Source organism: Emys orbicularis, chromosome 9 (genome assembly GCF_028017835.1).
Source record: "Emys orbicularis isolate rEmyOrb1 chromosome 9, rEmyOrb1.hap1, whole genome shotgun sequence".
Lineage (NCBI taxonomy): Eukaryota > Metazoa > Chordata > Testudines > Emydidae > Emys > Emys orbicularis.
Window position 1 is genome coordinate 4731085 of NC_088691.1, and position 25986 is coordinate 4757070.

Sequence of the window (25986 nt, forward strand, 5' to 3'; positions counted from 1 at the left end):
CCTAGACCAGTGGTGAGCAACCTGTGGCCTGTCACCATAATCCGCTGGTGGGCTGCCAGACCGTTCATTTACATTTGCACAGCTGCGCGCAGCTCCCAGTGGCCAGTTTGCTGTTCCCTGCCAGTGGCACTCCCTCCCCATCCCCCATGGGAGCAGGCCTGGGCTCCTAGGGAGGTGTGCCCCTATTTGGGGACCACAGGTTTAGGGCCTTTGAAATGCATGTTTACAGGAGATTGCTAGATTCATTGCAAAGTGACGGCGAGCTTGTGATTAAGGCCTGTAGCTCTTTCCTGCAGAGGTGGATAGTACAGGGCCTTGCAAGTTTTGCACTTGCCCTTGAAGAGTCCTTTATCAGCAAAAACAGTCCAGTTGGCAGGAGTCAATTTCCTTCCGTTGTGGTGTCTGAGCTGCTGCGTACAAGATAAAAGAGTGTCTCGCCGGGTGTTCAACAACCACATCAGAACACACATGAGACTTTTAATTTACAAATAGGGTTGCCAACTGTCTAATCGTACAAACACCAACACCTTGCCCCAGCCCCTGCTCTGCCGCTTTCCTGAGGCCCCGCCCCCTCTCACTCCATTCCCCCTTGCTCTTCCCCACCCTCACTCACTTTCACCAGGTTGGGGCAGGGGGGCAGGCTCTGGGCTGGGGGGTTCAGTGTGGGAGTGGGCTCAGGCTGTGGGTTGGGATGCATGAGGGGATCCGGGCTCCTGCTAGGCAGTCAGCATATCAAGCTCCTAGGGGGTTCTGCACGTTGCCCCTGCCTGCAGGCACCCCCCCCCCCTCATTGGCCAGGGTTCCCAGCCAATGGGAGTTGTGGAGTCAGCACTCGGGCTGGGGGCAGTGCGCAGAGACCCCCTGGCTGCCCCTGCGCCTAGGAGCCAGATGGATGCGGCGGTCACTTCCAGGAGCCACATGGAGCCAGGGCAGGTAGGGAGCCTGCTTTGGCCCTGCTGCGCTGCCCACCGGACTTTTAGCGGCCTATTAAAATCTCCCGGATGGCTTTCAATAGCTGACAGGAGATTGAGGCCAATTCTGGGAGACAACCCTATTCACAAAGCTGTGGTAATCCTAACGGTCCTCTACAGCTGCAAATCTTGGGTGAGCAACAGAAAATTCCTGACAAACCTGGAACACCAGCACTTTCTCCAGAAGATCTGCAACATAAAGTAGGAGGATCACCGTACTGTCATCAGAGGCCAACACCTTCACTGGTGAGGCCCTGATTATCCTGCACCAGCTGAGGTGGAGCAGGCACTGTGTGCGCATGCCTGATGCACGCCTACCACAACACTCAAGGAGAAAGGAAATGGGAAGGCCTAAAAAAATGCTTCAAAGACACCCTCAAGACATACATCAAGAGAGGTGGCATCGATACCATGCACTGGGAGACAATAGCCCAGGACAGGGCTAACTGGCGACGACTTGTCAGAGAAGGGAATTGGTCCTGCTTTGAGCAGGGGGTTGGACTAGATGACCTCCTGAGGTCCCTTCCAACCCTGATATTCTATGATTCTATGATAAGGAACGACCACTTGTGAGGAAAATCGCCTTGCCCTGGTCACAGAAAAATGCCAGAAAAGAAAGAAAGGACAGATGACTGTCATGCAGCAATCGTGGCATAACCCTGCCTTCTAACATCACCTGCAACATCTGGCAACGAGTTTGCAGCTCAACAAGATTGGACTCCTCTGTAACCAAAGGACCCATAAAAAATAAAACCTGAGGAAGAGATCGTTCTCGACCCAGAGGTACTGCCACCATCACTGACGCTGACAAGATAAAAATGTAGGTTTGGAGAAGGTAATTTCAGATGGTGTAAGGTTTCTGTTTTTAAGGGGTGGGGAGGGAGAGAATATATAACTCCTACAAGTGAGCAGGACATCACATGCTACTTCTGAACTACACACTTGAGGTCAACACCATTTTGCTGCAGGCCTACCACTTGGTTTGGAGGGAGAGCCCCTGACATTTGGGGGTTTTAAAATCTCCCCAGTTGAGATGTGCTATTAACATTGGTTTAAAGTGATCTATTTGAACTCATTCTTTAGAGTAATAGACTCCAAGCTGAGAACCTCAAAAATTCAAACCAAAGGCACCCTGTCTCCTTGAAACATTAAGCTGCTAAACAAATGTGATGGGGGTGTTCAGCCCACACTAGCCTAGGTGTTAATGAGGCTGAATAGGGGGCAGTTAATCAGATAGACCACTTAATTCCCCGCAGCTGTGGCCTAAGTAACCCCTGACTGATGATGGAGCCCAGCTGAGAAGGCTGAGGGACGTACTGGCTGCCCTTCCAGCAGCCCCCATTGGCCTGGAGCGGCAAACCGTGGCTAATGCTAATGGCCAGAAGAGGCACCCTGTTACAGACAGAAAAGGGCTTTTTTTTTGGTGGTTGCTAGAGTTTAAGTGACATAAAAGTGAATATCCTCCCAGTCTAAAAGGCCTTTCTCAAGACACAGGTGGAATATTTATGTTTAAGACAGATGAGGAAAAATGCAATACTGCTATTGACATTGGCTGTATCATGGTCCTGGAAACCAAGAAGCTTTTCTTACAATAACCTTACCAAATAGCTCTAAGGCAATATTTTTTAGCTTTTACTCTAAAGGCAAAGTAATCAAAGGCTGCAAAAGCTTATGTAAGAGAAGCAAGTTAGCTGTACTAGCCACTCGGATAGTAACTTCATAAAAGGATTATGCAACTTTAATACAAAATTACTTTTTTATGGAGTTGCCAGAAAGGGTGTAGGTGGATGATATTCCTTCAGGGAAAAGAGGATCCCTCATCTTTGCCTTTGCATGATAAATGGATTGGTGGTTGGCTCTACAAGACAGTTAATTTGGATCTGCACACTAGCGAACATGAAGCAGCTGATTCCACCCTATCTATAGGCACAACAGAAAAACTTTTGTCCCAATCCTGCAGTGAGATTTGCTCAAGTAAACCTACACAGAGCCCCATAGCTTTAATTAAGGCTCTGAGGGCAAAGGAGTCTGCCCACACAGCTCTCATGTAGGATTGAAATCAGACTCTCTGAAAAATATTTAAATGTGAAATATGCTGGTTAGTGCTTGGACATATTTCAGTTTAGTCAGTGACTAACTCTTCTCCCTTCAGTGTTTCTACACTACGCAGCAGGAGGATTCATTTGTCTTCTGCATGGTAAGACTTTCTTTCAGTAACTATAGCTAACTCCTGACCATTCTAAGGCTTGGTCTACACTAAACCCCCAAATCGAACTAAGGTACGCAACTTCAGCTACGTGAATAACGTAGCTGAAGTTTGAAGTACCTTAGTTCGAACTTACCTCGGTCCACACGCGGCAGGCAGGCTCCCCCGTTGACTCCGCGGTACTCCTCTCGTCTAGCTGGAGTACCGCAGTCGACGGCGAGCACTTCCTGGTTCGACTTATCGCGTCCAGACAAGACGCGATAAGTTGAAACCCAGAACTTCGATTGCCAGCCGCCGAACTAGCGGCTGGGTGTAGACATACCCTAAGTATGGATGATAATACAGAAAATAAGGTACTCCACATATGTAGTGCACTATATTTGTTTGTTTTCCTTACACCCTTTGGCTGTCTAGAGCTGGGGCTGGGTTAACAGTTTGGGGTATCTTTTCCTTAACAGCTTTAGAGTACAAATTATTCAAAAGTGGTTCATAACTGGATGTGTATATGCTGGTCACTCATATAGAATAAATTGCAAAGTGTATTTCAAAGAAAGATTGACATGTCTAGTTTTAAAAGGAAGTGGTTTTACATACAGCTAGTTGTGTGAAACAAATTTGAGTGTCTGAGACGAGGCCTGTCAGGACCACAAGATGACATGCATTATCAAACAAGTGGACAGTATCTTAACACAGTTTTAGTGAGCAGTAGAGACCTCCAAAGAGTGGAGAACAGCCAGACCATTAAAAAAAAAAAAAAAAGTGTAACAAAATTGAATAGTTGTGCATTTGTTTTATGAAGATTACATTCTACAAAGGCCAGCATTTTATGACTCCCCACTACTAACAAAAACAGAAATCTTGAATACAATCACTTGTACAGAGAGATTAGTCAGCAAAAAAACAAAAAAAAACAAAAACAAAAAAAACAACAACAACCCCCCAATAGCTGTGTTCTCAGCGATAAGAAAGCATGCAGAAGCTTTGTTTTGCTACCCCTTGTGCAGATTTCGAAGTCAGTCATAGTACCAATAAACGCATGGGATAATGAAATTGGGGCAATGATAAGTTGTACTTTCACAGACTATTGATCAATACTTTGCAAAATGTCAAAACAGCCTTGCAAAGTATTAACGGATAAAAATTCATTAAGTTAAAGCCAAAACGCAAGAAATAGCACTGTGCATATACAAATAATGTTAACATTGAATACTGTAGAGCTCATTTAAAAATGGCACCACTGGACAATATTTTACAATATGCACATTTATTTGAGGCAGGGAAACTAATGCTCCACAGGTGAAGTGATAATACAGATAAGTGCCTCTATTGGCCATTTATGGTACTTAGTACAATTTAAAACAAACACTTGAAAAGTAAAATGCTATGTAGGACAGGTCTATCGGAAACTAAACCTCTTTAGAGTGGAAAAAATATGGTGCTCCCTCCCCATTCTTAGCCAGACAGTATTGCCAGAGACTGTGCTCATCTTTAAAGCACACTTACTTTAAATTCAGTGCTATTTTCTTTCAGAAATCCGAAGTTGTACTTTTAGATAACAAAAGCATTTGTTACACCTTACAAACATTCAAAACTGGAATCTTATGATTCTGGCAGACAATGTTGCATATTAAATAGAAACCAACCAGCAATTATTACTGAACATAAAAAACCTTATTCAATCATAAAAAAATACTATAATTCATCACCACAGACTTTTTTTTTTACATAGTTTATAAATAATAAATAACAGTAGATTACAAATGGATTTATTTTAGCCCAGTTAGGTCTTCTTAAAAAGTATACTATTGTATTACCTCAGACTGACCAAGGTACTGTATCAAGACTACTACTCAAATGTAACTCCTTAAATGGTATGCAGAGCTAGTATCCAATCCAATCTTAAAGCCTTTCCCTAGAAATTAAAGTTAATTTAGTGGCCTGCCCTCTGTAAGGCAGACAAAGGCATAAAGCTATACAGCAGCTGTGACGGGAACACATATACTGCTATCTTACAGAATACTTGGAACTCTCCATAGCACCTCCCAATGGAAGAAACACCTTGAAAAAGAGCAATCACTAAGAGAAAGCAGCACTGAAGACAGCATCTGGTAAGCACTCTACAAACAAAGTCCTTTGCCCACCCACCAGTTTTACATTCTTTAATTTTAACAATGTCCCCTAAGGCACGAAAATACCTATGGCCTCAATGCCTCAGGAGACATTGATGGTGCCATGCACATTCTTCTTTCCTCAGTAGTTTAAGTAACTTAGTTACTTGCACCATGCATTTTAGATCAAGGCAGGGATTATTTCTCCTTGGCCAAATATTTATGAATATTTACCATATTCCATAGAATCTCCTGGATGAAGGGTGTGGGGAGAGAACTATGCAGTTATGTTAACCATGTTTCACACAGGGTATTTGTATTTCCCCTATTGATAAATATGCTAGTCACCCTAGAAGTGTCTGTGTTTTGTTTTAAACACAACCAACTTCCAGAACCATAGTGTTCAACTGCAATGAATCAATTACCAGTAGCACTAGAGACAGCCAAGCATTTCTTCCCCTTCTGTGGGAGAAATGGCTGGGGATAGCTGCAACTACAGAGTGGGGGAAATAATTTTACTTTTAGTTAGTGGGAGAAATTAGATATTTACCCCTAACCAGAAATTGTTTATGAAATAATCTAGAGAAATCTAATTTACTACTAAAAAGAAATCTGTCAAAGAATAAATGAGTATTTCCAAACATCTCTGCAACCACCACGTGTTTCTCCAGACAAAGTGACCATGACAGTAACAGTACACAGTATTTTCCTAGAAATAATAACACTCATATTGTAAAAAGATGCCTATTCAGGAATCAAAAGGTTTTTTCTTTAAAACAAAGTTAGTATAAACTGAACAGACATCTTGTTTGTAAAATAATCAAAACCAGACATTAATATGGTCTAAAGTGTCCATTGAGGCTAAATCAAAACCATTGGGAAGAGTTGTCAAGAAATAAGATTACATTAATTTCCATTAGTATTTTAATCCTCATGTTAAAGATTCTCAAGGATCGGAATTCTTCATATCTCTGTAGAAATGTACAGCAAGGAAACAGCACAGCCAAACACTGAGTCAGAACAGATTAAGTCACTTAGGTGAGAGATCATCCATCAAAATGAATGAAGAGCATGAGTTTGAGCATGTTACTGGAGATTCTGTGGTAATGCTGCCTTTAGCCAATGAATCAGAGGAAGAACCAATACTGCTGCTACTCCTATCGAGAATATCTGAAGACAAACTGGAGACAAAGGAAAATGGTTACTTAAGAACATGTGAACTAAGAATTGGCATACCAAGTTAATGCACTTAAAAAAAAATGTAGGAGAGACATACTACCACTCAGCCTTTACTGCAAGACTGGCAGCCCTGAAGACTCCTTATTTTCCTCTAGCATGTTATGGATACATTCATGCTCCTTAAGGGAAAGAGGAGCAGAATTTTTTTTTTTTTTAAACATGCATTATAAATTGACACCAAAACTTCAACCAGCTGTAGAATAGAAAAGTCAGTTAATAGAAGTAGTGCCTTTAACAATTACAAGGGAAATAAGGAAATTTTTTTCTGATGAAGATTCCAATGATGCAGCTATTTTGATGCCACTGATTAGCCAGTTTACTCTCAAATACATCATTCAAAGCGGGATCTTGCAAAATAGTTTTTTCTCCTGAAGAAAGTTCTCCCACACTTGGATTTTAAAGGCTATCATGATTCCAGATTTTTATTTGCAAACCGGCACTTCATAACTGTTGAAAAATGCCACAATTCTCACTTATTCTAGAACCACTTAATTTATCTGATGTGTCTCCTTGGAAAGAGACAAGACTCAAGCCAGACAAGTCACCTTCCTGTTTCTATGAAACAGACATTAGACAGAGATACATCAATAAAATGTGAATGACATCAATATAATCTTAACTGTGGAATATCATAATAAGAATTTGGCTTCATGTCAACTACTGGCCTCTGGGAATGCCCAGGAGATATGTGGTACTGTACTATAATTACACAAATATCATTCTGCTCACTATACCATTCTGGAACAGCAGGGCACCTAGCAGGTGATGCAGACAGCAAATTATAGTCAATATTGAGTGATTTCTGCTTTGAGGGAAAGTAAGGACACAACAGAACAATAATTTAATTTACTATGAGGCATCTGGCATGTGAGCAGCAAGGATTCTCTGCCTATTCCAGGTATCAAAAAAGGTTCATGTGAGATGTTTAGATGTGACCACGAAGAGTGAATCACTTATGTTCAGCTTGTCAAATCAGCCAAACAGCAAGCAAGAAAACTTTAATTCCAGAGAGTTAGGGAACCTTTATTTAGTTTCTACTAGTCTGTAAATGCAAATTATTTAGCACAAGTTAAAATTCCTCTGAAAAACCAAGGTGCTGAGGATTTCTAAATGACCTCCGCTTTGCCGTTTCAGTGTTTATAATACAATATTTTACCATGAACTGAAATCTGTCAGATGTGTAACATCAGGAGAAAGCATGTTGGTAGTTCCTTGGAAAAGTCTCTTTGGCTGACTTTCAGTTTCCATTTCACCTGAGAAAAGTAATTAACAGTCAAACTTGTTTGGTTCTGTGAAATATCTTCAGCAGCATAACTTCAAAGTTCTCTCTATCCAAGACTATTTTGGGTGTCCCATATAGTAAGTAATTACATGCACAACATCTTGCACTGTGATCTTGTCAGATCTCTAATTCAGCCAGGTCAGAGCTTGGTAAGAGCCCTAACACTCCTGAAGCTACAGGAAGTGATTTGATTATTCAGTCCAACCGCTGAGTCTGTACTGAACTAATGCTTCAACATTGTTTAAGGGACACAATGCTGCACTGAAAGTGCAGCAAAACAAAGGTTCTGGTCACTCTTAAGATCTCACAGCACTTTTCAGAAGAGTTGGGATCTAGAACCAGTGTCTTGCCAAATTCAAACTCTGATTTTATTCTGCCTATATCAACTCCTTTTGCAGTTTAATTTGCATACTGTATTCTTCATTCCCTGCCCTGAAGTAATGTGTAGTGTTGCACTGTGCTATTAAATAGGTGCTGGGTTCCAACCCAGAAGTGAGCACTCTGCAGTGTTTGTTGAAATGTTGAATAGCAGTTTGCCTCTTGTGCAGTGTCTCATACTCAATATTTTAAAAGGTTATTTGTCAGAGATGTTAAGCTTAAATTGTTATATATTTAGAATTATATAGCTTGTATATGCTTTAAACATATGTTTTTAAAAGCAATATAAATGTCAAATGTAAATGATTTTAAAAGGACTCGTTTTTACAGCCAGCTATATAACTTGTTTAAAACTGGGCTGCTATACGGACCAGTTTCCTGCCTTAGTAAATGGAAATATATGAACTTGGAGCTTCTGGCCATCCGCATATCGTTTTCTTAAATTAAATATTTAAGAGCAGGCAATCGCTCCCATTTTGTTCACTTAAAAAAAAAAAATCTATTGTCACAATATCAATAACTTTGAAAACTTTAAACAGCATGTGTCCATTTTGGACCCAAGAACGCCCTTCTGGATATTAAGACCAATATTGACAAGCATGAAAGCACACACACAGCCTAACACAAAAAACATTTGGCACAACACCTGATCACTTCTTCCTCATTGTGAGACAGATTACGTCCTCACCCCCATATAAACCCGTTGACTTCTTTGGGACTGTAAGTGTGAAAGGCAGAATTGGGTCCTATATGTTTAGTATATTATACCAGTGGTGGGCAACCTGCAACCCATCAGGGTAATCCGCTGGCAGGCCGTCAGACCCTTCATTTACATTTGCACGTCTGCCTGCAGCTCCCAGTGGCCGCGGTTTGCCATTCCCGGCCAATGGGAGCTGCAGGAAGCGGCGCGGGTGCAAATGTAAATGAACGGTCTGACGGGCCACAGCTTGCCCACCACTGTCTTATACTGTGGGATGATATCCAGTTCATTTATCAGTTTCTTATACAAAGTTCAGTTATCTGATACTTTAGTATTTTTCTGGGTTTTTTTTATTGCCAGGTTCATGAGATTTTTCAGATGTAGTTTAATTCACTGTCTACCAGCAAAAGTGAATTTGAAGTTTGGGGACTACTTTTTCAGCTTCCAGTTAACTTATAGCAGTTCTAGTGCCAGCTTGGGGAACTAATTGAAAGGCTTCACATTAAAAACATACTATAAATGAACTTTGTGTACATAATGTAGGAGAAATACACTACCACTCAGCCTTTACTCCAAGACTGGCAGCCCTGAAAACTCATTTTCTGTAGCATGCAAGGAATGTTCATTCTCCTTTGATGAAATAATGATGGCTTCCATCATGCAGATTGAAGCTAAAGAACACAGATGTAAAATACTCTGGATCCTCACACAAACTGAGAAGAAAAAGGTCAGACAACTCTTTCAAGAAATGTGAAATTCTACAGGAAGGCTGCATAGTAACATGTATCATTTTTACCACTAGAAGATATTTTAACAGCTAGCATTTCACTGTTGTACAATATAACACTTTGATATGCCGAGTCTTTCCTATTAGGGATTGTTTCAGTTTATGGCTATGACTAAACATGTTACCATGTAATAAATGCAGACTAAGAACCACTAAGCAATTTAAGAGTTTAAAATTAAAGAAACAAGAATTATGTATTTCAGGAGGATATGAAGGAATTAGGTGTATTTAGGGTGACATTTATGATTAAGGACTATTCATAATTAAGGCTAAGATTCTGTCATGGATATTTTTATCCAAAGTCAGGGACAGGTCATGGGCAAAAAAGAAAAACTCACAGAAGCGGTGACCTGTCCCTGACTTTTACTAAAAATATCCATGACAAAATGGGGATCTGCATCTGCAGGTCCCCACACTGCCTAAAGTGGGGCAGTTGGGCGGTGGCTAGGGTCCCCCACGGCAGCTGCTAGAGGCCACAGGGGTACCCAACAGCTCCCTGCCGGGGACCCTGCAGCTCCCAACCACCACAGGCTGAAGACACGGAGGTTGCTGGAAGTCATGGATTTTGTGACTTCCACAACCAAATCGGTCTTATTCATAATTAAAACTGGTTTGGGTTTCCAGTAGAAGAGCAAACTCACTTTTCCAAAAAGCACCAAAGTGGAGTGGGGAATGGGAAAGCAGGCTCCTGTTTGGACTTTACTTGTACTGTGCTTTTGCTTTAAGTGGTCCACTCTAATGTATTTTGGCTTCTTACATTCAGTGAGTTTCACTATGGGTGCTAAAAGCTGCTTCACATTTCCCCCTCAAAACTAGGTAAGTGGCATCTGGAGCAAAGGTAGGGCTGTTTTTTTTTTTAATCAAATTTGAAATAAATTGGACCTGATTTGACAGATTAGAAGTAGGTCAATTTATTTTGCCACTTTTTTTTTTTTTAAAGCAAACAATCAACTTCACAATTTCATAAATACACACTTAAGGAGAATAAAAGGAGATGTCACTGGTATGGTTGAGTAAGGAAAGATCAACAGAATTGGATGGGAGTAGGTGGAGAAGTAATTGCCACAAGCATTGATAAATTAGTTTTTTTAATCCCTCAGTTTAATGCAGTGTCCATTAATAATAGTATGGAAATTTTTTCTAAATTTTACTTCAAACACCATCATATTTTTGGTTAAGAAATGCAGATTTTCAAAGGGAAAACACTATCATGTACTCTATGCTACTTCCATCCCTCTAATTCTCAAAAATATTCATCTTTTGAACTTTCATAGTATAGAACAAACATTGGGTATAAAATTTCAAAGATATTCAGTAAACATATAAAAAGAAATACTTCTAGAATTAGAATAAACTTTCGAAATGTACCACTATACAATGCATTTCCTTCAGAACATCATTTATGGAAGCCAGATATAGTTCTAGTATAACAAAGATGGTTAAATACAGAGGGAGCCACAGTACTGTAGTAATCCCAGAATACAGGGCGGACACCAATTTTAATAACTATTTAAATCATCAAGCCAGAAACCTTGATTTAAATAATTGATTTTTATTATGTTTTGCATTTGTACTTTTGTTATTTTCTTAAGGACAGGCTGATTCTGATTAGTTGGTATCCACTGAACCATGGGGATCTGCAACTAAATATAGCTTTTTATATTAAATTTGGTGTTTCTTTTTGCTAACCAGAAGGATACTCTATATTTAAGCAATTATATAGCTGAATTTATTTATTCAGGTTACATTTTATGCTAAAAATGCATAATTCACAAATTTCTATTTACTAGATTAACTTTTTACTTGTGGTTTGTGTCAAGATCTATTTGGCTAGAAATTCAAATTCTATTAAATGCATAAAACCAGCATTTTTTAAAATAAGACTACCTTAAAATGTTGGCTATATAAGAGAAAATCAAAACATGTTTTGTATTTAACACTAACTGATTTATTAAAACAAAGGAAGTATTGTCTGTAGTTAGTGAATTGAATTGATTGGTTGGTTTTGGTCACCATGTCCTTCAAGATTTTAGAACTAGTAGACCTCATGCTCTCTCACATATTTTTTGTTCATAGAGTGGAAGAGAGAAACAAGCTTTCCTGCTTTTTCAACTCCCAACTAGTTTCTTAACTTTGAATGAAGTAGTAACTGAACTGGATGAATAAGCTGAAGAGAAGAAAATATTCTCCTTATACCCTCAGAAGAGCCAGTCCACACCTAGCGTAAATACTTAGACTCTGGCTCCAGGTGCTTAACCCGACGTCCACCAGTTCGTGGTAGAACGGTCTTTAAAACATGGCAGCAAACATGTACTGCTTAAGAATTGTTGTATTTCGTTTAAATGATGTTAAGAGTATAAAGTAGCCGAGTAAAACATAGGGTTGTCAATTTCAAGTTTAATTTTAAATAGGTTTATTTTAAAGACATAAGCCTGTATTTAATTTAAATCAAAATCCAATTTTGATTTTTTTAAAAATGTTTTGATCCACCCTGCCAGAGAATCTAAAAAAGCCTCACAGAAGGTGAAGCATATTTATCTTAGAATTAGTCTTAATTTACAGCTTCCTGCAGCTAAAAATGAATGCCCATCTAGCATAGATTTTGATTTACATCTGATTTTTAGCAAGTCAATCTTTCCAGTCTCCAGCCCATTTTTACTAATAGTCAAAGGTGAAAAACATTCCAAGTTTTAAATAGTAAATACAAGTGACTAGTCAGATTTATAAATTAATTTATAGTGTTTTAGGCAAGCCCTTTTGTTTTATTTTACAGCTGGAAGTCTGGATTGGTAAATTCCAATACATCATGGAGGAGCGTGCACTATATTTTGAGGAAAGGCTACTGCTTAGCTTAGCATTAGGATTTAAAGGCAGAAAGTCTATCTAGGGACCTTAATTCACAACAACAACACCTCTAAAATATCAGAAGTATTTAAACATACCTTTCCTTTTAATGGGACCAAGAACACTGGGCCTGATACAGTTGATTGGACTCTGACTCCTCCTGCTAAAAGAGCCAAGACTGGTATCAATAAATTCTAAAAAATTTAAGCTTGAACAAAATGTTTTATATACTAAACCAATATACAATCACATTTTAAAAACTGAATTCCTGTTTTAAAACAGTTCTGTACAGTTCAAACACTTAGGCAATTGGGAGTCTGATACTGTAGTTAAACAGAAAAGTTAGCTTTTGAAAGGTATTGTGTCTCCTTAGAGAAGAATATCTACTATATGATCTTTGGTAGGTCATTTAATTTCTCTTTACTTATGGAAAGTCAGCCTCATTTTATCCATTTGTAAGTTAGATATAATACTGCTTGTATACATCTGGGGGGTTTAAAAAGTTTGGTAAGCGCTCTGAGATTCTCTATGAAGGACCCAGTCTAATCTAAATTTAAAGAGAATTTAAAGAACGCTAGCATTCAACTGTCTCTTGCAAAGTTTAACGTTCAAAGATTTTTTGGGTGTGTGGGGCAATGGTGGAGTCTCTAATTTAAAAAAAAAAAAAAAAAAAAAAAATCTCTAAAGATGACCTGTTGACAAAATATTGAAAGGAAACTTCAGCCACCTTTTAAAGCAGGACAAAACTAGAATCATCCAGAAGACACTTTATTAATGGATTCCAGTTGAGATTACAAATGAAAATTGCTTCAAACCAATTTCCAGGCCTGAATTTTAACACTGAACTGTCTTAAACTGCCAGACTACTATTGAAACTAGGTCAGTATGCATTTGTTACTTTGAAACAATTTGACTTACTTTGAGAATCGCCTTGTCGGACTAGGAATAGGACTTGGAGGTAATCCATTACTACTCACAAACATTTGTAAGGATGGTGAAAAACATTGCTGGGAAAAGAATTACACAGTAAAATACTTCTGCAATTTCCTTTTTAAATAATCAATACCTTTTCCCACCCCAACCAAAACCCTCAGTGAAAGTGACAAGACCAACAATACAATAACCTACTGGAAGCTTGAACAGGAAATTAAAACCAAATCTAAGAACTCTGTAAAACTGAATTTACAAAATATTCTAAAAGCATCACTTCATTCAAATTAACAGTCAAAATGCTTCAAAATAAAAATTCTGAAATCAAAAGTTAAGACAGAGAAGGAAGCATGTTATCCAAATAGGATTTGGTCCCTGTTCTGCCCTTATTTCTAAAAGCATCAGTACAGAGGACTATATTAATCTTTAAAACCATTCCTCTCCAAAAAAACAACCCATGCTTATTTAAAATACTCCATATATTTTTCTCCTATTGAAAAAAATTGTAACATGAATTTGGCAACACAGTCTGACTCTTTGCATCCATTCTGTGCTCCTGCAGCTGAACTCAGCCCAAGGAGCTGCATGCACACTGATGTTTGTCAAACTCAGTCAAGTTTGCTTTGAGACAGTTGTAATCCTCCCAGTACAAACACTACTATCCAGACAAACAGCCAGCATCTTACCATCACTGCTTAGAGCAGGTTTCCCTGACAGTGGTAAAAATACTGTGGCTGTTCTACACTAGCAATAGTGTGAGTGCTAACATTGGTTGAGCTTCCATGATACAGTAACCATGGAAGAATGTGATAACTTCAATAAAGACAAGGCTAAGAAGTAAACATGGTTGTTGATTTCCACCTCAATCTCTATCAGATTCTCACTGGGGGGGGAAAAAAGTGGTGCTAGGGGGAGGGTCTGTGTCTCCACTCCACCCTTCCCGGGTCTGCAATGGAGAGACCCAGGAACAACGCAGACTAAAGGGAAAGGGCCATCCATTTAAACTTAACATGGCGACAGTTGAACTCCTAATCTTTCCTCCCAAAAAGGCTCCAACGACCCCAAGCTGTCACTGCTGACACGATCACCATCTTTCCCAGCACTCAGATCTGTAAACTGGGGTCTTGGACTCCTCCCTCTCTCTCCTCCACACATATACAGCTTGTATGCAAATCTTGCTGCTTCCTCCATAGTATTTCTAAGATCCATCCTTTTCTTTCTGTTTAGACAACTTAAGATCTCATCCAGGCCTTCAACTTGATTACCACAGCCGCCGCCCTAGCATCTTCCCTCCCCAAAGCACACAAAATGCAGCTGCTGAAGTCACTCAGCATGGCGAAGGAACCAGCAGGTCAGATTTTGCAGGCTTAGGCAGTAAGTTTTAGATATTGAGAAAGTCAACAGTAGTTAGATTTAACAATGGTTATAGACACTTTTTCTTTAAAAACAGTAAATCAGTTTGGGGAGTTTTTTAAAAAAAAATCCTTTGCAGTTCATCTTAATCTGAAATTTGTGTTTTCTTTCTTGTTCTTCATTTATCCTACCTTCCCTATTCCTCGGGTGGGTGAAGGTGCTGGGGAAACTGGGATGAAGTCTATTCTCTTTGGAGAGGAAGATTTCTCGGACTTGTCCAAGTCATTGTCACTCTGTAAATACAAAATGTCATCCTTAAGCTGACATAGTACATTGCCTTACAACCTGAGCCACAACATTTCAATGGCCAAGTCAGTGGAGCAACTAGAACAACAAACTTATGTTTTCTAAAATTATTTCCCAAGTTATTTCCACTTTTTCCTTAAAGCCAATGGTTAAGTGTAGAAGTAGAATTAAAAATTTAAACATCTGTAAAGAGATTACCAGACTCAAGCTTTCCTCCCATGACTGGCTTATCTGCATTGCTGTTTGCACTTCCCTAAAACACAAAAAATCCCATCAGTGGCTACAAAGATGACAAGTCTGGCTACTTTCTTATTTTGTTTCAGTCACACTCACCTTTCATGTGCTGTTTCTCTGTTCATTAAATCCACTCCTTCCTCCTGCAGAAGATAAGCACTATAAGCTTTCACAATATTTAGTTCATCACAGTACTCAAAGCTGAATGAACTCTTCCTAGTTCAGTCATCTGCCTTTAGAATTTAAACAAGCAGGAGTAACGCTCCAGAAAAAAAGGCCTGTCATTCATCCCAACTCACCACTTCTCCCTGTTCATCCCAGAGCCCCATATCTAGATCATAACAATAGCTTTATAAGTGCCAAAGCACTTCAGTATGAAGAAAGAACAAGCCCTGTGAGGACACCCCTCCAGACTGTAGGTGACACTGTAGGTTAGGGGAATGAAACAGAGCTAAACTGATCTAATGGAGAAGAAACGCCAGCAGTGTCATTTCCATATCAAATACTGCATGAAGAGAAGGAAAAGTTAAATGTTTTGATAAAATATCACATCTGAAGTAGAATAATGCAATTTACCCTTCTGATTTGATGAAGTCTGCTGCTAGGGATTCGAATTGGAGATGATGACAGCAACTAGAAAAGAGTAAACATCCACTTCTCAATCATAAATCAGTAGTCTGCATACAGCCTATTCTCAGTCACCTATGTTCTCTTTAAATTAGAATTAAGATAGCCAAGTGTCAATAAGTGCTCAGACCACATTGTAGTAAGATGATAGTGGACCTTGGTAAGAAGAGAGCACTAGCTATACTAAGTTCATTCGGTTAATCAGTGGATGGCACAGTTCTCAGCACTGTAGGACGCCACTAGCTACTGCCCTCAAATGTAGGAGCAATAATATAAACCATTAAGAAAGGTGGGGTACTACAATAAGAATGTGAGCATGACTTAGAATTGTGGTTCTCAACCAGGGCTACGCATATCCCTGGGGGTACGCAGATGTCTTTCAGGGGGTACATCAACTCATCTAGGTATTTGCCTAGTTTTACAACAGGCTACATAAAAAGCACTAGCCAAGTCAGTACAAACTAAAAAGTTTCATATAGACAATGACTTGTTTATACGGCACTATGGACTATACACTGAAATGTAAGTACAATATTTATATTCCAATTGATTTATTCTAGAATATGGCAAAAATGAGAAAGTAAGCAATTTTTCAGTCACAGTGTGCTGTGACATTTATATTTTTACGTCTGATTTTGTAAGCAAGTAGTTTTTAAGTGAGTACGCAAGACAAATCAGACTTCTGAAAAGGGTCCAGTAGTCTGAAAAGGTTGAGAGCTACTGAGTTAGAACATTACAAAATTAACTTTGTACTTAAAAGTGGTAAGATTTTGTTCACAAGCCTTAAGCCCAATAATTTATCTCAGATAATCTATAGAGATGAAGTCAAATCAAATGGTATCACAAATTTTCAGACGTGCCAGTGGGAAAAGTTGTAGGGAATTTAAATATTGGAAATAGCCCTTTGCAGTAAACTTCAGTCTTTGCCCCAAAGGGGCAAAGACTGTCTTGTAGCTAGGTCTGTACAGCACATAGATCTAATCGAGGGCTTTGGGCATTATCATAAAATAAGCATTTACTATGGCTACTAACAACATTAAGCATAGGGCAGACAGTGAAGTGACAGCTCCATAACAAAAAGCTTAGAACCAGAATTCTGTCACTCTTTTCCTAGGCTGAATGTAAGACAGAGGCAACAGATATTTTATAGATTTTTAGAACCTTTTGAGTCCCATAACTTCTCTAAAGAACCAAGACCTAATCTTTACCTCCAGGGCTTTGGAGCGGAGCCCGGAGCAGCTCCAGAGCAGTGGAGCTGCAGGTTTTTGCCTGGAGCTGGAGCACAGCTCCAAAGCCCTGTTTACTTTCTATAAAAACAGGAAAAAGAAAATGATTTTAGCTGAAAAACAGTAATGATATTTTCCGTGATTTGTCCAAGTTAACAACTGATTGGGAAACACGTAAGAATGACCTACAAACATCTTTGAAAAGTGAAATAAATTACAGGACTGTATGCTGAAAGCCCTAAACAGTAATGAGTAGAGTAACATTCAGCATATGAATTACTTTAAAACTACCTTCTCTTAATCTGATCCTGTGAAGCCAGCTGTCCACCTCTAGCTCTAGTCACCCTACCAGAGTCAAGTAAATGGAAGGTTTTTGGGGTGTTGTTTTTTAGACACAGTTCAACTGTGCAAGGTTATTTTAAAATGAGACTGCAATTACTCTTTCCCACAGGCAAATTCCATGCATTGAGCTTTGAGACCAGAAGAGATGCTGGGTTCCATTCTGTTATGGTATCCCAACTACAGGCAATTTTAACCAAAACAAAAAGACAGGGTATTAATCAGTAATACGCTTTGTGAGGTATCCTGCTTACATCTAGAAAATGTCTTGATTTTTCAGAGGAAATGTGCAAGTAATTAAAAGACATCCATTTTCCAGACAGGAGGTCCGTAAGAATATTTCAGTACAGCTTTAAATGAAGTTTAAACTTTTTATTTCCCCTCACTCAATTATACATTGTTGAGGTGTGAACACTGTGTTTAAGATTACTTACCATACTGTGACGGTTCATAACCGTTGTACTGTTCCTGCGGGTTCGCAACACATAAGGCTGAAAAACCTGTGAATTATCACTGAAAGAGATTACAATAGTTACTTTAACTTAAGGCACACATCAGTCATACAATCTTTTTGTATTACATTTTTCAAGATACTGACATTTTCCCATTTTATTTGGAGTATTACTTCAAAAACTAAAGAAGGTAAGGGCATGGGGGATACTAGCATGTCATCTTTGAAGAGCTAGACTCAAGTTTCTCTCTAGCTGAGTGAAATTAGTGGTCTCATTCTACTTTTCAGTATCTGAAACGCTAGTGTTTTTTGTTAAACTGCTCAGGGGCCTTTTGTAGACAGCCATCTTCCTTAAGTCTAAAAAAAACCAGCTACAGATATGATCTTCAGAAAAGGTTTGGTTACACACTTCTAATTACGGTGTGGTATTCAGCAGATCAGTCCCCAGGACTGAGATTAGCAAGCAGACGCTAGGCTGGGGCCCACACTCTTGCTTCCCCCTACTAGGGTTTATACCCTTAACGGTATTCTAGCATTGCAAAGAACCACAAAAGGTTTGAAGAGGTGGCAGTTAAACTGAGCCTAACCTACATGGAGAACCTGGGGAATTATATGGAATTAGTTGTCCATAAGCAGCAACAAAAAGTGAAGCAACTACTCACAGTATGGAAGGGGAGTGCCTGTCTTGCTTGCTCATACAAAGGCTTAGTGCACCCCACAAAAACACTGTATAATTGACCCATTTCAGGGCTAGCCCAATGCATTATGGAACTCCTGACTGCACAGTGCACTGCATCATGGTTGGGAGGAGCCACTTGTGGGCATTCTCCTAGCTGGAGACTGTACTGAGGTTGGAATAGGGATCAGTTGAATAAGCATCAAGACGGGGAAAGACGGGCTGATAGATACATTAGATCACCTGATGGGAGGGACGCAACCATCAAAACCCATAGCTTCCTCTCAAACATGGGGAAGACAAGCCACTGGATGGTAGGAGGATGCCACAGCAGGGCCCCCATCTCACCTGAGACCGGGAATGGGCACACGCCAGGCCAAAGTCTCTCAACCCGAGCTTATGGATCATAGATGCGAGGGAGGGGGCGGCTACCGCACCCCCTGGCTTGAAGTGGTTTGCATCGTATATAGAGTTTGGTTCAATGGCTCTCAGCACCCCCGCCATATAAATTGTTCCAGTGCCGTTGCTATGGACTGTGGGGGTGGGGGGCACTAGGCCCGGGTCTCCCTCACCTCAGCCCGGGAGATGGGATATGGGGGGAGGGGGGGCGCGCGTGGCAGGCCCGGGTCTCTCACCTCAGCTCGTGGATGGGATGGGATGGGATGGGGGGGGGGGGGCGCGGCAGGACCGGGTCTCTCACCTCAGCCCGTGGATGGGATATGGGGGGGGGAGGCCCGGGTCTCTCACACCTCAGCCCGGGGATGGGATATGGAGGGGGGGGGCAGGCCCGGGTCTCTCACCTCAGCCCGGGGATGGGATGGGATATGGGGGGGGGGGCAGGCCCGGGTCTCTCTCACCTCAGCCCGGGGATGGGATGGGATATGGGGGGGGGGGGCAGGCCCGGGTCTCTCTCACCTCAGCCCGGGGATGGGATGGGATGGGGGGGGGCAGGCCCGGGTCTCTCACCTCAGCCCGTGGATGAGGGGGGCGCTGTTCGATCTCCTCAAGCTCCCCCCGTCGCTCGGGGCCGGCGCGCTCCCCGCCGGCAGCTCCAGGTCCAGCTCCATTTTCTCTTGAGCCATCGCGGCGGCTCCGGCTGCTCCCGCTCCGCCGCGAGGCCCATTCACTGGGGGCGGCCGCAGCGGCTCCTCATGCCGCCCCCTGCCCCGATCCGGCCCGGCCGCCCCTACAGGCCCCGCAGAGGCCGCTGCAGGCAGAGGCCGGGGGCGCTGCGAGCCCGGCGAGCGGGGCGGCACCAGCAGCGCCCCATGCTGGGGAGACGAGAGGGGACGGCTCCTTCCCCCAGCCGCCGCTTCCTCGGCTCCTCTCGGCTCCCTGCGCGCGGGGCCGGCCTTGCCGCCTCCTCGGGGAAACAAGCGACCCGGCCTAGAGACCCACCACACAGAACGCGCCGCCGCTGGAACACTGCGCATGCGCCACACGCAGCCGGCAAGGGGGGGGCAAAAGCTGGTGTGCTGTAACTGCGCATGGGCTGTGTAGCTGCAGCATACCACTACGCATGCGTAGAAGAGCCTCGTCCGGCCAGCTTTGATTTCAAGGAGAAGCCCAGGCGCCTGGGCAGGGCGGGTTCGCTGATTGGCTGAACAGGGAGGGCGTGTATTTGAAATGGTCCAATAGGCAGTAAGAAATGTGACGTTGTGGAATGGTTGGAGCCCGAGTTTTTGAATTTTGGATGTATGGACTTGAGTTCGAGTCCCACTATTACCACTAGTGCCTCGTGGAATTTTCTTGGAACGTGCTAATTAGGGGTTCTGCTTATGCAATATTTTTACTATATTATCCATGATGGCAACACCTCATAGCAGCTTTCCTGTGGTTTGCTCTACTAGACTAGAATATGACCATAGCCACATCACATAGTCTGGTGGAGCACCTTTGTGTATCCAGCCAATCTGGTAGGTGTTTAAATGATTGCCAAAGACGACAGAAATCATCAGGGATTTGGGGCACTAGTGGTGCACAATTTAGCCCTTATCTTCAGGAATTTGCTACAAAAATTTGCCAAAATGTGTACAATGTGATTCCTGCAAGGATTTCTCATGTCGTTTTTGGCTGTATGTGATCTTATCCTTTGTTGGCCAAGCAAAGAAAGGTCAAACATTCAACTTGATTGCATTTCTATCTTTGTCTGCCTGCCCTGTAACATGTTAAGTGAGGAACATCACATCCACCAGTATGCAGTATGGTTTACCAGCACCTTTATGAAGATGCATCAAAGAGTCCTGTGGCACCTTATAGACTAACAGACATATAGGAGCATGAGCTTTCGTGGGTAAATACCCACTTCTTCGGATGCATGTGAAGTTGCTGTCTTTTTCTCCAGAATCTCAGTGTTGTTGGTTTTTTTTTCTGAATCTGCAGGAAGCCTGGAACAATTGTTCCGATAGGGTTGCCAACCGTCTAATCACACAAACTCAAACACCTTTGCCCTACCCCTTCCCTTCTCCCAGACCTCGGCCCGCTCACTCCATCCCCCCTCCCTGTGTTGCGCGCTCTCCCACACCCTCACTTAGGCTTGCCAACCCCCCAGGATTGGCCTGGAGTCTCCAGGAATTCAAGATTAATCTTTAATGGAAGATTATGTCATGTGATGAAATCTCCAGGGATACAGGCAACCAAAATTGGCAACCCTACTCACTAACTTTCACTGGGCTGGGGCAGGGGGTTGGGGTGCAGGCTCTGGGCTGGGTCCAAGGGGTTCAGCATATGGGAGGGGGCTCCTGGCTGAGCGTGGGACAGGGGGTGTAGGGTGCAAATTTTGGGAGTGCTCCACGTGCCCCCACAGCTCCCATTGGCCACAGTTCCCAGATAAGTATCCATGACAATAGCTATATACAAAAAGGAGTATGTGTCATATGAGGATTCATAGATAGATATATAAACGGTTATGTATGACCATAGATACATGGGTGAGTATATATTTATGGTAATAAGCAGATAAATAGCTATAAGGATATATAAGATGATAGGTAAATATAGATACAGGAGTAGGTATCACAATATAGAGAAATAGAGAGAATAAGTTTGGCATAAATAAATATTTTAGGGGTTTGTACTGCCAAACATCACTGTAGTATCTGAGTATCCTCCATATGAAATAGATTATCAATAATGAAGTCCCTAACAGACTTAATGGAGTCTCTACTTCTTTTTCCTTATCAGATTATAGGAAGATCTATTTAGGTAGCTGTATTAAGCGTAGGTAGGTGGTTGATGTGTTATTTTGTTTATGCTGGAAGAGGTTTAGCAAACAGAAAAGCTTTGAGCATTTAATAAAAGAGTCAGGATTTGTCTAATCTTTGGAAGATAGCTTCACAGCTCAGAATGCTTTGTCTCCAGCTTTTACATGCTTCCACTATTGTCAACTCTCAACATTTCATTGAGAGTCTCATGCTGATTGATATTTTTCTTAAAGCTCCAGCTCCTGAAGTGATGTGCTTATGGTTGAGTTTTTTAAAAAGGCATTTGTTATAAGAACATAAGAACGGCCATACTGGGTCAGACCAAAGGTCCATCTAGCCCAGTATCCTGTCTTCCGCCAGTGACCAATGCCAGGTGTTTCGGAGGGAATGAACAGAACAGGTAATCATCAAGTGATCGATCCCCTGTCGCCCATTCCCAGCTTCTTGCAAGCAGAGGCTAGGGACACCATCCCTGCCCATCTTGGCTAATAGCCATTGATGGACTGTTCCTCCGTGAATTTATCTAGTTTTTTTTTTTAACCCTGTTAGCAGCTTGGGCCTTCACAATATCCTCTGGGAAAGAGTTCCACAGGTTGTCTTCATGGTTGTGGAAAAAGCTTGAAAACATGACCCCTAAACACTAAGAACCCAGAGGCTGATATATAGGTATGTAGTATGGCAGTAGATGGATAGATAGATAGATAGATGAGCGGGAACATGGCCACAATACATGGGGTTATATCACTTGATTCTTATGAAAAGTGCCCTGGAATGTTTCATGCCCGTCAGGTAAATTCCACAGCTTAATTATATATTGCATTCGTGAGACAGCAGCTTCCAGACCACTGAGTTCCTGCCTCCAGCCCACGGGCTCCCAGCTAACAATCTATAACAAAGTCCCCAAGGATCCAACCTTCAGAAGTCACAGGTAGGGAGCAGGATCTCACTGGAACGGCATGGGTCAAGCACAGCCCATCAGTACTGGGGAGGGGGACATGCACACACAGTAGACCACTTCATACTTGTGCTATTCCGTTCATGCCCTCTGAAGCCTCTGGCACTGGCCGCTATCAGAAGACAGGCTACCAGACTAGCTGGACCATTGGTCTGACCCACAATGGCCATTCCTATGGTCTTACCCACTTTCGCTAGGCGTTGATGTATTGCGCAGGCGCAATGGCAACTCAGGCGCCTTACTACGGTTACACTGCGCATGTGCTGACACCTCTGGACTCTGCTGCGTCTGTCAGTCAGTTTCGCTATGGCGCATGCGTACTGCTTCCCAGCGATTCTCCGGGCCCGGTCGCTTGTTTCCCTGAGGAGGCGGCAAGGCCGGCCCCGCGCGCAGGGAGCCGAGAGGAGCCGAGGAAGCGGCGGCTGGGGGAAGGAGCCGCCCCCTCTCGTCTCCCCAGCATGGGGCGCTGCTGGTGCCGCCCCGCTCGCCGGGCTCGCAGCGCCCCCGGCCTCTGCCTGCAGCGGCCTCTGCGGGGCCTGTAGGGGCGGCCGGGCCGGATCGGGGCAGGGGGCGGCATGAGGAGCCGCTGCGGCGGCCCCCAGTGAATGGGCCTCGCGGCGGAGCGGGAGCAGCCGGAGCCGCCGCGATGGCTCAAGAGAAAATGGAGCTGGACCTGGAGCTGCCGGCGGGGAGCGCGCCGGCCCCGAGCGACGGGGGGAGCTTGAGGAGATCGAACAGCGCCCCCCTCATCCACGGGCTGAGGTGAGAGACCCGGGTCTGGCCCCTCCCCCATATCCCATCCCCGGGCTGAGGTGAGAGACCCGAGCCTGCCCCCCCCCCCATATCCCATCCCATCCCCGGGCTGAGGTGAGAGAGATCCGGGCCTGCCCCCCCCCCCCTCCATATCCCATCCCCGGGCTGAGGTGAGAGACCCGGACTTGGCCCCCCCATCCCATCCCATCCCCGGGCTGAGGTGAGACCTGGGCTTGGTGCCCCTCCCCCTTCACCCCCCCTGCACCTCCGAGCCCTGGACTGTGGTGGAAGTTCCTCACCTCATCCACAGACTCATCCTGTCATATTCCAGGGTGAAGTGAAGAGGCCTATTCTCTGGACACAGATTTCTTGCCTCCTTTTTGCATGGTGGAGCCAGGAGACCTAGGTTTTGGTCCGAGTATGCTTTCCAGTCCCTTCTCCAGGAGCTAATGCACTGAGGAAGTGCCCAGTCTAGTCTCCATCTCCACCTTGCCTCCCTAAAGTGGCTGTTGGGAGCTCACTTTTGATATTTGATCACAGTTGTTCAGGTTAAATGCAGGATTTGATTTTCCTGATGAAAGTTTAAAACACTCCCTCCCCTCGGAATGTGTTTTAATGCACTTCTCACTGACACATAGGTTTTCAAATACATAACCATTCCCCAGGGATCAGGAGCATATGCCCACTGCATCATCACCAAATTAGTTTTTCTGTGAGAGCCAGAGATGGAAAGAGCCAACTGGCTGACCTATCCTCATGGGATTCCCGGACTGGATTTAATGTGCAATTTCCCACCTGAGCTGATGTAACTGGGCCCTTATGTCAACGTATCTGCACACTGCCTTACTACGATTTTGTTGCTTCTGAGGCAACAGCAACTTAGAATCATAGAATATCAGGGTTGGAAGGGACCTCAGGAGATCTAGTCCAACCCCCTGCTCAAAGTAGGACAAATCCCCAGACAGTTTGTTTGGGTTTTTTTAAACCCCAGTTCCCTAAATGGCCCCCTCAAGGATTGAGCTCACAACCCTGGGTTTAGCAGGCCAGTGCTCAAACCACTGAGCTATTAGTTTCTATAAAATGTAGTGGAGTACAGTCTTTCTCATATTTAAAACAGAAGCATGTTTTGTATCCAGTTGCATCTCAGTAGCTAAGCAGAGTTAATTAATATTTGGATGAGATATGCTGATGCTTCAGAAAGTAGTAGTATGATTTGGTATGTTTTTTCCATATCAAACTGTAGATTACTACTAATCTGGTGCTCTGTTCTCTTTTGGATAAGATGTAAAACTGAGACCTTGTCCACTATTTTGGCCCTTGTATCTTTGGAAATATATAGGTAGCTAGTTAGAATTTGCCTGACTAAATTTTCCCTGACGTTTCAATTAGACACTGTATTTTTCACTTCTTATTCTAAACTATTTTGTAGTGGTGCTATGTGGAGTTAAAACAGCTGTTGTATTCACCTGCAGAGGTGGGGGTGACATTTCAGCGGTGGATGAAATAGTAATCACTCTATTATTTGTGTTTCAGTTTAAGATTGTAAGCACTCTTAAGATCCTTCATGATGCAAGGCACTATACAAACGTTAGAATAATAAATTATCTGAGAAGAGTTTAGTCAAATCATGAGGGAACATTACTTACTGGGCCTTTTACCCTTTAGGGGGTTCACTTCTGCATTAAAGATGAGGACAGTTGTGTGTGGTAACAATTTTATTTTGGACAATTGTAGCTTGTGTTGGCAAATGGAACACTATAGTGAGAGATTCAGGAACTATATTGTAGATGGTAGACTGCTTAAAATGTAGCCTTGTACATGTATCTTTAGTATTTTTTCTAAATTCATTTTGTAGATTATAAACATGAGATTTATAAGAAAGCTATTAGTAGATGGCTAGCTCAGTGAATGGTGTAAATCTTTCTACTCTTAAGGACTAAAGTTACTATTACTGGTTTAAAAAGAACAGTAGAGAATTTTGTGCTTTTTTTTTTTTTATCCCCAGTTGTCATTAATGTTAAGTGAATAGTTTTCAAAATGTTTCCCATGAAAGGGAAATTCTGAGCTTTGACCAGTGCTGCTGTGTGTGCAGAAAAGTTTGCAGATCAGGGCCTTTGTGTCTAGTCTTCTGACTAGCATTTAAATGTTAAAGAAACAGTCAGTAAAAGAGAAGTAGTTAGAATTGTCCAACGGTGGCCACTCTTCAGGCCCTTCATGGCCCCTTAAATGTTTTTCTCTGGGTTTTGATTCCATTCCTAAAAATCTAGGATGTATTGTCTATGACAGCTGTCTGTCTACCTATAAATTAGATGCCGTAGATATTTCTTCACTACTAATCTCAGCCGAGGAAAAAGCTCATCTCTAAATTTTGGGTCAGAGCCCCTTTCAACTTCTCCCTGACCCACTTCCTATATCAGA

At 42.4% G+C, this 25986-nt stretch overlaps 2 protein-coding genes and 2 non-coding genes across 5 annotated transcripts in view; 1 reads left to right on the forward strand and 3 right to left on the reverse strand.

The window, feature by feature from the left end:
• Window positions 1–3954: 3954 nt before the first annotated feature.
• On the reverse strand, window positions 3955–20090 carry PABIR2 (PABIR family member 2). Its single transcript, XM_065410626.1, has 10 exons — window positions 19624–20090; window positions 17965–18043; window positions 15915–15971; window positions 15438–15481; window positions 15303–15357; window positions 14990–15091; window positions 13434–13522; window positions 12614–12678; window positions 7681–7777; window positions 3955–6466 (listed from the first exon to the last, which is right to left on the reverse strand). Exons 1-10 carry the CDS (start codon window positions 20088–20090, stop codon window positions 6316–6318), a joined length of 1206 nt encoding a protein of 401 aa, XP_065266698.1. The 3' UTR covers window positions 3955–6315.
• LOC135884207 (small nucleolar RNA U109) lies at window positions 6543–6689 on the reverse strand. Its single transcript, XR_010561699.1, has one exon. It is a non-coding gene; the product is annotated as a small nucleolar RNA U109 (small nucleolar RNA).
• LOC135884208 (small nucleolar RNA U109) lies at window positions 9420–9548 on the reverse strand. Its single transcript, XR_010561700.1, has one exon. It is a non-coding gene; the product is annotated as a small nucleolar RNA U109 (small nucleolar RNA).
• Window positions 20091–23461: 3371 nt separating the features above from the next.
• LOC135883293 (P2R1A-PPP2R2A-interacting phosphatase regulator 1-like) overlaps window positions 23462–25986 on the forward strand; it is a 32347-nt gene continuing 29822 nt past the window's right edge. For both annotated transcript variants that reach the window (XM_065410327.1, XM_065410328.1), the window contains exon 1: window positions 23462–23577. In XM_065410327.1, the coding sequence (XP_065266399.1) occupies window positions 23462–23577 (116 nt within the window). The remainder of the gene's footprint in view (window positions 23578–25986) is intronic.

What these genes read in the sequence shown, in the direction of transcription:
- PABIR2 (XM_065410626.1), bottom strand. Translation starts at nt 20,090, where the DNA reads ATGCGCAGTGTTCCAGCGGCGGCGCGTTCTGTGTGGTGGGTCTCTAGG. An exon ending in GACTTCATCAAATCAGAAGG is followed by an intron (nt 15,482 to 15,914) that starts GTAAATTGCATT and finishes TATCTTCTGCAG; the next exon opens with GAGGAAGGAGTGGATTTAAT. An exon ending in GGGAGGAAAGCTTGAGTCTG is followed by an intron (nt 15,092 to 15,302) that starts GTAATCTCTTTA and finishes TTGTATTTACAG; the next exon opens with AGTGACAATGACTTGGACAA.